General features: G+C 40.1%; 1 protein-coding gene across 1 annotated transcript in view; it reads left to right on the plus strand.

The window, feature by feature from the left end:
- TGM5 (transglutaminase 5) overlaps positions 1-13,793 on the plus strand; it is a 43,495-nt gene that overhangs the window by 17,181 nt on the left and 12,521 nt on the right. Inside the window, exons 6-7 of the mRNA XM_044660017.1 lie at positions 11,410-11,548; positions 12,827-12,930. Of these exons, the coding sequence (XP_044515952.1) occupies positions 11,410-11,548; positions 12,827-12,930 (243 nt within the window). The remainder of the gene's footprint in view (positions 1-11,409; positions 11,549-12,826; positions 12,931-13,793) is intronic.

The raw sequence follows: 13,793 nt of genomic DNA on the forward strand, positions 1-13,793 counted from the left end.
GTTTTTGCTGATTGATGGAAATTTTTCCTCAAATTTAATTAAAATAACCCTTCTAATAACTTCCATAATTAAATTCTAGTTCTGTCCTTCAGAACCAAGCAGTTAATCTAATGCCTCTTCCATAAGTTTCAATTATTTTTTTGAATCGCAGCTGACTCTTTGTGAACCTTTTTGGAGTTTTCTTGGGAAAGATACTGGAGTAGATTACCATTTCCTTCTCCAACTCATTTTCCAGATAAGGAAACTCAGGCAAACAGGGTTAAATGACTTGCCCAGGGTCACTTAGCGAGTAAATATCTGAGGACCTCTTTGAACTCAAGAAGATGAACCTTCCTGACTCTGGGCCCAGTTCTCTATCCATTAAACCACCTACCTGCTCCTTATTCCCAAAGAGATTGCTTCAAAAATCTGAGGACTACTGTCACATCCCCACTGAACCTTCTCTAAATATCAAGGAAATCGTTTATAGAGAGCTGGGTTTGGAGTCAGGAAGACCTGATTTCAAATCTAGTCTTGGACACTTACTAACTCCCTATCTTGCTCAGTTTCTTCAACTGTCAAATGGTAATAATAATACAACCTACCTTGCAGGATTGCTATGAGGATCATATGAGATAATAATTGCAATACTTAGCACAGTTTCTAACATGTAGCAGATGCTATATAAATGTAGATTCTCCTTTCTCTAAGCCCCAGCTTTTTCATTTTTCAAGCTATCCTCATATGGCATAGTTTATATTTTTATTATTATCTTGGTCACCTCATTAGGCACTTGTCATTGCCTCTGATAACTAAAATGTGACACATTTTATCCACTTCCTTGTTCCACATTCTAATGATAAATTAAGCTTTGGTATTAGGATTTTAATTTTTGTTTTAGGAGTTTTTGTTTTTTGTCAAAGAATGAAACAACAACAACAAATTAATAAGCACTTAATTTTGCCAGGCATTGTGTTAAGTGCAAGGGATACATATATAAACAAGTGAGACAATCCCTGCCTTCAAAGTAGTTTACATTCTATCAGGGGAAGACAACACAGATGGGAAGTGGTGACCAAGGAGGAACATTTTAATAGTAGTGATTTGATTTCCATTTTCAGAACCAAAGTAGGAAAGATGGAGAAAAGTTATGGTTGCAACAGCATATCAACCATATCACACACTTGACATATATTGCCTACAACCATACAATGAATTTTCTGGTGCCAAGCTCAGGAGCTATTAAATTAGCTTTTATTGGATCCAGGTTGTTAAGATATTTTTGGATCCTGCTTCTGTCATTAAACACCATATCTTTTTCTCATGGCTTCCTGTCATTTAAAAAATTAACTAGCAGGTTATCTATGCCTTAATAAAAGTAAGTGATATGTTGGACAGACTAAGGATGAGGATAGAACTCCTGACACTCCACCAGATACCTCCTTCCATGTTAATCATCTGTCTTTAGATCTGGTCCATTCATTAGTCACTACTCTTTGTGTCTGGGTATTTGATTAATTCTGATCCCTATCTAACTATACTATTATTCTGGTCACAGCCCAATCTTATCTGCAAGATTATGAAATGTTATCAATATTAGGAAAGACTTTGTCAAATGCCATGTACAAATATAGCTGGGTATCACAGTGGATAGAGCACCAAGCATGAAATCAAGAAGACCTCATTTCCAATCTGGCCTCAGATACTTCCTAGCTATGTGATCCTGGGCAAGTCACTTAACCCCAATTGCCTAGCCTTTACCCTTCTGTCTTAGAGTTGTTACTAAGACATAAAGTAAGGGTTTAAAAATAAAAAAGAAATAAAAACATACCTCATCGATGATATTTCTTTGGTTTATCATCCTCATTAAATTTCTACCCCTGGGTTCTACTTCTATTCTATGGAACTATACAGAATAAATCTAATTCCTCAATGATATCATCTCATGGCTCTCTATCCACTGTCCTTAGCTCTCCTAGCTGCCCTTATTGTCTCTAGAGTGACCAATTGCTCTAACTCTAATAGCTGCTATCAATTAATTACTTTAAGGAACAGCTAGGTGGTGAGGTGGATGTATCTAATCATTTAGGGGGTTATCTTTGGGGTTAGAGAGTCATGAGTATGAATTCTGTCTCAGATATATGCTATCTATATGACTCTGGGCAAGTCACTATGCCCCAATTCCTCATTATTGAAGTGAAGATGATAATAGCACCTACCTCACAGGTAGTCTGTGAAGGCCAGGGGATCAAATGAAAGATTTTATATGCAAAGGGCTTTGAAAACCTCACATAAAGGTTTGCTATTATCTGTTGTTGTTGTTGTTCAGTATTTTTCAGTTGTGTCTGACTCTTTGTGACTCTTTTTGGAGTTTTCTCGGCAATGATACTGGAATGGTTTGCTATTTCCTTCTCCATTCATTTGATAGATGAGGAAACTGACACAAACAGGGTGAAGTGACATGCCCAGGGTCACACAGCTAGGTCACACAGTCTGAGGCTATATTTGAGTTCAGGAAAATGAGCCTTCCTGACTCCAGGTCTGGCACTCTATTAACTGTCCCACCAAACTACCCCATTATCATTCTAGCAAGTGTTTTATATATATATATATATATTTGTTGGCTGTTAATCCAGCAAAATTGTCTTTAAAAAATTTGTAAATCAAATCCAATTTCCTCAGTGACTTCTCTAATAAATTTGAAGTCTCGTTCTTAAGAGAAACAAAAATTTACTTGGTTGAAATTTTAGGGACAGGGAGACAACTAGGTAGCTCAGTAGACTGAGAACCAGGCATGGAGAGGGGAAGTCCTGGGTTCAAATTTGGCCTCAGATACTTCCTAACTGTGTGACCTTAGGCAAACACTTAACCCCCACTGACTAGCCCTTACCATTCTTCTGCCTTGGAACCAATACACAGTATTGATTCTAAGATGAAAGGTAAAGATTTAAATTTAAGAAAGGAAGGAAGGAAGGAAGGAAGGAAGGAAGGAAGGAAGGAAGGAAGGAAGGAAGGAAGGCAAGAAGTAAATTTAGGGCTAGATAGTGAGTGGCAAGTCTTATATAGCATAATCTGAGTCACAGAATACACCAGCCTGTCTAATCCTACTTTATATTGTATTCAAGATTAGAATATTTTGTTTTTATCCTTTCATTTTAGCAGCTCCACCGAGGTGGAGCAGTGGTTAGAGTACCAGGCTCAAAGCCAGGAGGATTCATCTTTCTGAATTCAAATGTGACCTCAGACCTCCTAGATATGTGATTCCGGTCAAGTCACTTAACCTGGTTTGCCTCAATTTCCTTATCTATCAAATGAGCTGGAGTAGAAATGACAAACCACTCCAATACCTCTGACAAGAAAGCACCAAACAAGGTCAAGAAGAGTAGACCCACTGAATAACAACTTTCCTTTTTCCCTATTTACCTTTGGGCAGAATAATCTAACCTGTAGTCATTGGGTTTGGAATGAAGTGAGCTCCATTTTAATACTCAATTACTAGTTGTGGAACCCTGACAAGTCGCCTCTCTGAAGCTCAGTTTCATTGGCTGAGGAAAGCAAACCCAAGAATTCTACAGAAGTGTGGGTTGTTGTTTATTTGTTTTATTTCACCTCTCCTCCACACACCCATAAACATAGAGACTTCTCTAACACTGGAGTCACCTGTTCCCAGGTTTGGAGCTACAGACTTTTGTTTACCCTTTCCTGAGGGATCTAAGTGTACACTGGATAAAAAAAATCAGGCTATGTCATCAGGATATTATAGGCTGCCATCTAACACAAACTATTCCAGCCTGAAATTTCTATGAATTTGAGTCTTCCAGTTTTAGTAATTTGCTTCTTTGCTAATTTGGTCTTTAAGATTCTATATATCAAGTCAAATAAAGGATATCCTTATAGTAAAATAGATAATAATAATAATAATAATAATAATGACAACAATAATAGATGAACTATAGGAAAATCTAAATGTGTCTAGAAAATATCATTTAGAAATTTAGAGGAGGAGCAGCTAGGTGGTTCAGTGCCTGAAGTCAGGAGGACCTGGATTCAAATCTGACTTCAGACACTTCCTAGCTATGTGATCCTGGGCAAGTCACTTAGCCCTATTTGCCTAACCTTTACCACTCTTCTGTCTTCTAATCTAATCTACTAGCTTCAGTTCTAAGGGCTTGTTTGTTTTTAAAGAGTGATTTAGAACATTTTTATATGACTATAGATGGCTTTGATTTCCTCATCTAAAAATTGCTTATTCACATCCTTTGACCATTTGTCAATTGAAGAATGACTTTTATTTTTATAAATTTGACTTAGTTCTCTGTATATTTAAGAAATTAGCCCTCTGACAGAAATACTTGCTGTAAAAAAATTTTCCCAGCTTTCTGCTTTCCTTTTAATTATGGTTGCATTCGTTTTGCTTATTCAAAACCTTTTTAATTTAATATAATCAAAATTATCCATTTTACATTTTATAATGCACTCTATCTCTAGTTTGTCCTAAATTCTTCCCTTATCCATAGGTGTGTTAGGTAAAGTATTCCATGCTCCCCTAATTTGCTTATGGTATCACTTGAGTGATGTTTTTGAAAGTCATCTTTTTTTTTAACAGCCTTTACCTTCTATCCTAGAATCAATACTATGGTACTGGTTCCAAGGCAGAAGAGTGGTAAGGGCTAGGCAATGGGGGTTAAGTGACTTGCCCAGAGTCACACAGCTAGGAAGTGTCTGAGGCCATATTTGAACCCAGGACCTACCCTCCCATTTCCAGCCTTGTCTTTCCATTCACTAAGCCACCTAGCTGCCCCATAAAGTTATCTTGAAGGAGATATTTAAGCAATGTTAGATTAAGAGTCAATAGAGGGACAACTAAGTGACTCAGTGGCTAGAGAGCCAGGCCTGGAGACAGGAGGTCTTGGGCTCAAATATGGCCTCAGATGGGTGACTCTGGAGAAGTCACTTAACCCACCCTTACTGCTCCTTTGCCTTGGAACCAATACTCAGCATTGATTCTAAGAGAGAAGGTAAGGGTTTTTTTTTTTTTTAAAAAAGAGTCAATAGACACCCAAGTTCAAATCCTGATGCTAACGCTTATAAGCTATGTGACCATGAACAAACCTTCCTGAACCTTAGTTTCCCCCTCTGTAAAATAAAAGAAATGAGCAGATAGAGTTCCAAGCTTGGAACCAGGAAGACTCTTATCTTCCTGAGTTCAAATCTGGCCTCAGACACTTATTAGCTGTGGAATGCTAGGTTCTCCTAGAGAACCATCATATTTAACCATCTTTTCAATAAGATTGGATTTTCTAAGTAAGTGCGCTACAGATTGATTATTCCTTTCCAGGGACTCTACTTAGAATTCTTTTGTTTTTACAACTCTTACCTTCTGCCTTAGTATCAATTCTAAGACAAAAGAGCAGTAAGGGCTAGACAATCAGGCTTAAATGGCTTGCTCAGGGTCACACAGCCAGGAAGTGTCTGAGGCCAGATTTAAACCCAGGTCCTCTTGACTCCAGGTCTGGTACTCTATCCACTGGGCTACCTAGAATTCTAATCACTGATACCAGAAGGATTGCGATGGCCCTTGATTTGTGATGCACAAGTCCAGCAGTTATGCAGTCTCTGGGAATATTTAATTAGTGCTTTAAGGTCCTTCTTCATACAACTCCATATTGCAAGTATCATCATCACCTCATTTTACAGACAAGGAAACTGAGACTCAGGTAAGTCATGTGAATTACCCAAGGTCACAAAACTAGTGCCAGAACCAGGTTTCAAAAGGCAGCATTCTTTCCACTATACCACGCTGTAAAGCCAGCCAATGATATTTTTCTATAAATGTAGAGCTCTATTAAGGAACTCTGTTAAAGCTAATTGTTTCCTTTAAAAAATTGATAATTACAATAATAACTTACATTTGTAAACCTTCAAGGGTTTAATTAAGAATTTTACAAATATCATTTCATTTGATTCCCACAACTCTGTGGAGGTTGTAGACAGAAAAAACACGATCCCCATTTTACTGATAAGGAAACTGAGGTTCAGAGCCATGATAGGATCATAGGTTTAGAACTATAAGGGATGTCAGAGGTTATAATATCCACCTCTCTCATTTGGCATGCCCAGTGTCATGCAAAGCCAGGCTTAGAATCGAAGTTCAATTGTCTTTCCCCTGTAACACACCATTCTTTAATCACGACCAACTCTTTGTGACCCCAGGTATCATATGGCACACCAATATTGTCCATTGGGTTTTCTTGGAAAAGATATTTGAGTAGTTTGCCATTTCCTTCTCCAGTGGATTGAAGCAAACAGACATTAAGTGACTTGCCCAGAGACACATAGCTAGTAAATGACTGACACTGGATTTGAACTCAGATCTTTCTCCCCTTGCTACAGGCTCAACACTCTATCTCAGTGATTCCCAAAGTGGGCACCATTGCCCCCTGGTGGGTGCTGCAGGGATCCACGGGAGGCAGTGAAGGCCACAGATGCATTTATCTTTCCTATTAATTGCTATTAAAATTTAAAAAAATAATAATTTCCAGAGGGCTAAGTAAATATTTTTTTCTGGAAAGGGAGCAGTAGCCCAAAAAAGTTTGGGAACCACTGCTCTATCTACTGTATCTATCACCTACTTCCCTCTGTAGTTTTAAATTCCACCTGTTTTCCATCTATTTATATTTGAGATGTAATTTATGTATGCCTGATGACTTGCATTTGGATTTGAGTCATTTGGGAGCCACGTTGTTATTGTTCAGTCATTTCAATCATGTCTGTTTCTTCGTGATCCCATTTGGGGTTTTCTAGTCAAAGATGCTGGAGTGGTTTGCCGTTTCCTTCTCCAGCTCATTTTACAGATGGGGAGACTAGAGAAACAGGGTCAGAACCAGTATGTGTTTAAGGTCAAATTTGAACTGAGGTCTTCCCCATGCCAGGCCCTGTATTCTAACCACTGTGCTGCCATTACAGATTCCTAATCAGAAAAGTGACACGCTGGAAGAGATATAGCAATAAAAGCACAATATTTTGAACTCAGAAAACCTGGGTTCAAATTCTACTCCATTACCTACTACCTATGTGAAGTGAGGCAGGTTATTCTCCTTTTCTGTCTCAGTTTCCTTATGTGTAATCTGAGTGAGTTAATTTAGGTCATCTCTAAAGTCCCTCCCAGCTCTAAATACTTGGACCCCATGTTAGGGATAAGACCAGAAACATTCACAAATGTAGCCATACCCTGATCTTTATCCTCCCCAAAGCCATATGACCTAGCAGAATTACTATTATCTCCACTAAACAGATGAAGAAAACTGAGGCTCAGGGCAAGTCACTTAAGTCCATTTGCCTAGTTCTTGCCCTTTTGTCTTAGAGTTGTTACTAATTCAGAAAGTTTTGTTGTTGTTGTTGTTGTTTTTCAAGTACGTTGCACAGGATAAAGAGAGAGCCAAGTGGTACAGTAGATGGAGGGCTGCTGGACTTGGAGTCAGGAAGAACTGAGTTCAAATCCTGCCTCAGACACTTAATATCTTTGTGGCCCTGAGCAAGTCATTTAATTTATCTCGATTTCATCTGTAAAATGGGGATGGTGTTAGCACCTAGTACCCCTTAGGGTTATTTAAAGGATTCAATGAGAGCTTATTTGTAAAGCACTTTGTAAATCCTAAAATGTCATAAACACTAGATAACCTCTGACTCCCAAACCAGCCATCTTTCCAAGACGCCTATTTATCCCTGACAACACAAAACCTCCCTGACCTGTGGCCTCTAGAGATGATATCCACTAAGAGCGTTAAATGAATGCTGATACCATCTTTGGTACTACAAGCAGCCATCCATAAATCAGGGAAGAATTCTCAGGAGGTCCTCCTTTCCCCTTTCCCAGAAATATGCCTGAAGCAACAGGACTATCAGAGAGATCTATGTTGTTGACTGATTGATTTTCTAGGTAATGAGTGTCTCACGCATCCCTCTGACTTTACACTTTCCAAATATTCACCGATGGGACACTGGGAAACCGCCCTTCTTTTGCCTGGCAAGGATCTCCAGGCTCGGGGGCTCATGTATCTTCATTGGCAGCATCTTCTCCTTGGCTCCACCTGCATCTCCTACCCCAGCCTTCACTCACCTGGCAGCTTCGACTCTGCCCCAGCCACCTCATGTCTTTGGTTCTGCCCAGACCTGCCACACTGATTGTTCCTCCTTTGTTCCCATCTTTCCTCTCACTCAGAGTCAAGCCCAAGGGAGGAGGATCTGACTATTAAAAACTGGATAATTTGACTACCACCTCAGGCTGTCTGTGTCCCGCTCCCTTCCCCCACCAGGAGCTAGCTTGGTGGCAACTTTTATAATACAGTATAAGAAGAAACAGGGGCAACTAGGTGGCACAATGAATGGAGATCTGAGCTTGGAATCAGAGGAAGACTCATCTTTATGAGTTCAAATCTGGTCTCGGACACTTATTAACTATGAGACCCTGGGGAAGTCGCTTCATTATTTACTTCAGGTCCTCATCTGCAAAAAAAATGAGGTGGGGAAGAAAATGGCAAACCACTTCACTATCTTTGCCAAGAAAACCCCAAAAGGGGTTAGGAAGAATCAGACAGGACTCAACAACAGCAACAATCAAAAGTGAAAAAAATCTAGATATGGAGTCAGAGGGTCTGGGTTCAGATCCTAACTCTGTCACTTGAATATCTGCATGACCTTGGGCAAAATCTTTCATCTCTCTGGACCTCAGTTTCCTCATTTGTAAAATTACAAAATTGAACTGCAATGATATTTTGTTTTGTTTTGTTTTGTTTTGTTTTGTTTTTGTGACCAAGTATCCTAATCTTGCCTACGCTAGAAGTTCAGGAGCCATTCACAAACAATCCCATTGATCACCTTCATTTCTCTTCCCTTTGCTTTTTCTTCCTTAGGCAGCCTAGTAGCCACTTGCTCTTGAGGGAGGGAGGGAGGGAAGGAAGGAAGGAAGGCAGGCAGGAAGGAAGGAAGGAAGGAAGGAAGGAAGGAAGGAAGGAAGGAAGGATGAATCTCCTCTACATTATAAAACAAACAAAAAATGCTTTATGTGGTTCTAAGCTTTCCTCAGCTCATTCTGAATTTTTGCCCTCCAAACAATCTTCTTACAAGGTCATGCCCTGTTTTCAGCTTCTGAATATGAAATCTAATTTTAAATCTGTTTAAAATATAAGTTGATTGGAGAAATTCTTGTGGCAGCCACATTAGTCTCTTCAGACAACTTCCTTTCTTCCTCCTAATGAGAATTGTTTCTCTTTGTGTCTTCAGAAATTCATTCTTGAGAGTTTCTCATCCCTCTGAACTGACTTTTCCTAAAAGATTTTAGTCCATTGGATCCTCTTGATGCTTTCCACTATACACCTTGAAAATCTACTCTCCCAAAATCTAGGCTACATGTCAGACTGGCCCAATTCTCCTTTCTTCTAAGAGAGCAATAGTTTTATCTTTTCTAGCTGATTAGTCAGCAGCCTTGATGTTTGCATAACTGCTTACAATGGGGGGGGGTAGAATAAGCATTTATAAAGTACCTACTATGTGCCAGGCACTGTGCTAAGCACTTTGGCATGTGTGTCCTGGAGAAAGGGGTGTAAGAATACACCATAAAGTAAGATTCTTTCAGGGCTCTGGTCCTGAGCTGTGAGTTTCATATAATTTCAGGGTCTTACTGGGGAGAAAAGGGGATAAGCATTTATATAGTGCCTCAGATATGCCAGACGTTGTATTAAGCACTTTACAAATATGATTTCAGTTGATCTTCACAATCCAGGGGTGGGATAAGTGCTGTTATCCAAATTTTATATTTGGGGAAACCGAGACAAACAGCAGTTAAGTGACTTGCCCAGGATTAATCATTAGTACTGGCTCAGTAATATATTGTACTGAGCCATCAGCGTTGTGCCTAATCTGTTTTATTAATGAGTTATATTATTCTCTATATATTTTAGATTAGAGCTGTAAGATATAATTACCTATAGAGGTCCTGCAATGTTCTACATCCCCTGCCCCATATTCTCATTCCAGAATGGCAGCAAGACCTCTCCCACAATGACAAATGATGACAAGGTGGACAATGGGAGAACATGGGACCTGCTTGCTGGGGACTCTGGCATTCCAGAAGAATCCCCCAAACCTGTGCATGCTCCTTATTCCCTTTGATGTATATGTCCAACCCCCAAACACACCTTCAACTGAATTTGATCATGCTCATTTCCCAGGGTTTTCAGGAGATGACTAGTCCCCAGTCTTTAATAAATTTGTCAATCCTGATCCACAGAGGTGGAGCCACTCTTCACTCCACATCTGGAGAGCTGCTATTCCATCAGCTCCAGAGAGGCTACTCTACTAACCCATAGGCTTATCCATTAGTCCCAAGGCTACCTCATTAGCCCCTAGACTAGTGATGATGAACCTTTTAGAAACAGAGTGCTAGATCCAGATCCAGTGCCTGCCCCCACCTCCATCCCATGCCAGGTCCTTCCCCCACAACGAATGCCAGGCTTGCCCTGTCCCCCTTACCCCACATAGGGGAGGGAGGAAGCACTCCCATTGGGCTGCTGGGCGGAAGGGTGGGTGAAGTGAGGAATGTCCTCTGTGAGTGTAGAGAGGGGGAGGGGAGTGGCCAGAGCACTCTGCTCCCCTCCAGCTCTGCCACCTGTAAGCTGCCCACCTTACCCCTTGGGCTCTCCCTTTGGCTGCTGTGCAGAGGGGTGGGGATGTGAAAAAATGTCATCAGGCATGATGGAGAGGAGGAAGGGAGCAGCTCAGCTGGAGTTCTGCCTTTCTAGTAATGAACTCTGAGGGTAGGGATGGGGTGGGGAGGATAGTTGCATGCCCACAGAGAGGGCTCTGCATGCCAACTTTGGCATCCAGGCTACAGATTTGCCATCACTGCCCCAGACTATTCTACCAGCTATTAGGTTATTATACCACCTTCTTCTTCAAATAAAATTATTTTCTTACTTCTGGATTGAATGGAGTTTGAGTCTCCCATTCTTGGGGCGAGACCCTGCTACAAGCTTGGATGTGTTTCTCCCACAACAATACAGCTAGTAAGTGTTTGAAGCTGAATTGGAACTCAGGTCTTTCTGAGAAGCCAGTGCTCTATCTACTGTGCTATCTAGTTGCCTTTACTAGAGTAAAGATTTCCTGGATTTCTCCTCTCCTAACATTTTATTAAAAAATTTGAAAGCTCTCTAATATAGCTCTCTAATGCACTTATTCTGCAATACTGTATATTATACTTATCCATGTTAGTGACTTGACTCCCTGGAAGACTGTAAGCTACATCAGGGCAAATACTGTGCATTATCCAAACTTTGTATCTTTCCCAAGCTCTAACATTATGCTTTATATGCAGTAATCACTTAATAAATGTTTATTGAACTTGTTTGTTGAATTTTACTATCCCTTCTGCAGTGATGAGGTGCCTGGGGATCCCCACTCGTGTCATTACCAACTTTGATTCAGGGCATGACACAGACGGAAATTTGATTATTGATGAGTATTTTGACCATACTGGCAGGATCTTGGAGAATAAGAAGAAGGACACTGTATGGTGAGAGTTTTACTTAAACTCTATAGAAGACCTTTCTTCAATTTGTTGCAGGACTGTATTTATGATCAGGGCAGCTAGGTGATGTAATGGATAGAGTGTTGGGTCCAAAGTCAGGAAAACTCATCTTCCTAAGTTCAAATCTGACCTCAGACGCTTATTAACCATGTGACCCTGGGCAAGTCACTTAACCCTGTTTGCCTCAATTTCCTCATCTGCGAAATGAGCTGGAGAAAGAAATGACAAACCACTTCAGTATCTTTGCCAAGAAAACTCCTAATGAGATCATGAAGAGTTGGACATGACTGAAGACAACAATTTTTGATCTTCCCCTCTTGACCCCTCACACACTTAGGTCCCATCCCTAATATTTGCAGAAGCAATTAGGAACTTAGATTTCTCTCTCTTTAAAAGCTCCTTGCTACAAGGTCAATTTTTGCATCCTCTCAAATCTCTCCATCAAAACACTAAGACTAGGGCAATGGCCACAGCATTTTCAGGGTCAAAAGTCCTACTTCCCATCAATAATACTGGGAAGAAGCCATTCTAAGAGAAACTTCTGAACCTGGGGGGGGTGGGGGAGGAGCTCTTTTTGAAAGACTAAAACCCCTAGAAAACCCCATGTTTCTAGTTACCATTGTAAATCTCCAAGGAAAAACAATCTGGTTGGCAAATGATGGTTTTCACTAAGGAAATAATTTTACCACTACTAAAACCAATTTAGAGATCATAGGATGATAATAATAATAATAGAATTTTTTAAAAATTTAATTCTTCTTTTTGTCCTAGAATCATTGTTCTAAGGCAGAAGAGTGGTTAAGGGCTAAGCAGTGGAGGTTAAGTGACTTGCCCAGGGTCACACAGCTAGGGAATGTCTGAGGCAAGATTTGAAAGTGGGACCTCCTATCTCTAAGCCTGGCTCTCCATCCATTGAGCCACCCGGCTGCCTCCAATAGTTAACATTTTTATCCCACTTTAAGGTTTGTAAAGCACTTTACAAATATCTCATTTTTATCCTCACAACATCCTTGGGACTTAAGTGCTATGATCAGGAGACAAAATCTCCATTTTTCCAGATGAGGAAAGGGTGGCACAGTGTCTTACCCAGGGTCATACAGCTAAGACGTATCTGGGGTAGAAAACCTGAAGTCACTTTTTCTGATTCCAGGTTCAGTTCCCTATGCATTTGGCTCTATTGCTTCAAAGGGTTTTGGGACCTCCAAGAAACTTAACCTTTTTTTGCCTCAGTCTAACAATGAAATTTCCTGGCTTCTCTCTTAGGAATTTCCACGTGTGGAATGAATGCTGGATGAGTCGCAGAGATCTCCCCGCAGGATATGGAGGCTGGCAGTTGCTAGATGCCACTCCTCAAGAGACCAGCAATGGTAATGTTTTCCAGAGGAAAACTGTTACAAGCGCCAGATAAATGCTGCCCCTATTCTCTTCCCAGATTTGTTTACTTTCTTTTTTAAAAAAATGTTTGACCTAGGGTCAGCTAGGTGGTTCAGTGGATTGAAAGCCAGGCCTGGAGAAAGGAGGTCCTGGGTTCAAATTTGACCTCAGACACTTCCTAGTGTCCTGGGAAAGTCACAATTCTTTTTTGACGTTTTGCCATTCAGATTCTCTCCCATAAGAAATGGTGAACAGGATGAGTTCAGAAAAACCTCAAACCCAGCCAAAGAGATCAAAGAGAACGGGAAAGGACCTACTCATACAAAAATATTTTTTATAGTTTTTTTTTTGTAATGGCATAGCATTCTTTGATTTATTTCCTTCATGAGTTTTTTTTATTGTATTTGTGATATGTGTCTTCATCACAACATGAGGAATACAAAATTGCATGAAAACACTGTTATAACCTATATCAGACTATTTACCACCTGGAGAGGGAGGGAAGAGAGGAAGGGAGAGTTTTCCGTTACAACCATATGCCGCAATTTATTCATCATTCCCCAATTGATGGACATCCCTTTCAGTTTCCATTTCTTTGCCATTACAAAAAAAAAACTATAAAAAATATTTTTGTATGAGTAGGTCCTTTCCCGTTCTCTTTGATCTCTTTGGCATATAGACTCAGTAGTAGTATTGCTGAATTGAATTGCCCTCCCTTTTAATATAAAAAAAGAAGTCATGCAAAACCAACCAGTACAGCAACTGTGATTGATGAAGTATTTAGTATTCCTTACAAGGGGCAAAGTGCTAGACCTGGAGTAAGGAAGACTAATCTTCCTGAGTTCAAATATGGCCT

This window comes from Gracilinanus agilis, chromosome 2 (assembly GCF_016433145.1).
Source record: "Gracilinanus agilis isolate LMUSP501 chromosome 2, AgileGrace, whole genome shotgun sequence".
NCBI classification, from domain to species: domain Eukaryota; kingdom Metazoa; phylum Chordata; class Mammalia; order Didelphimorphia; family Didelphidae; genus Gracilinanus; species Gracilinanus agilis.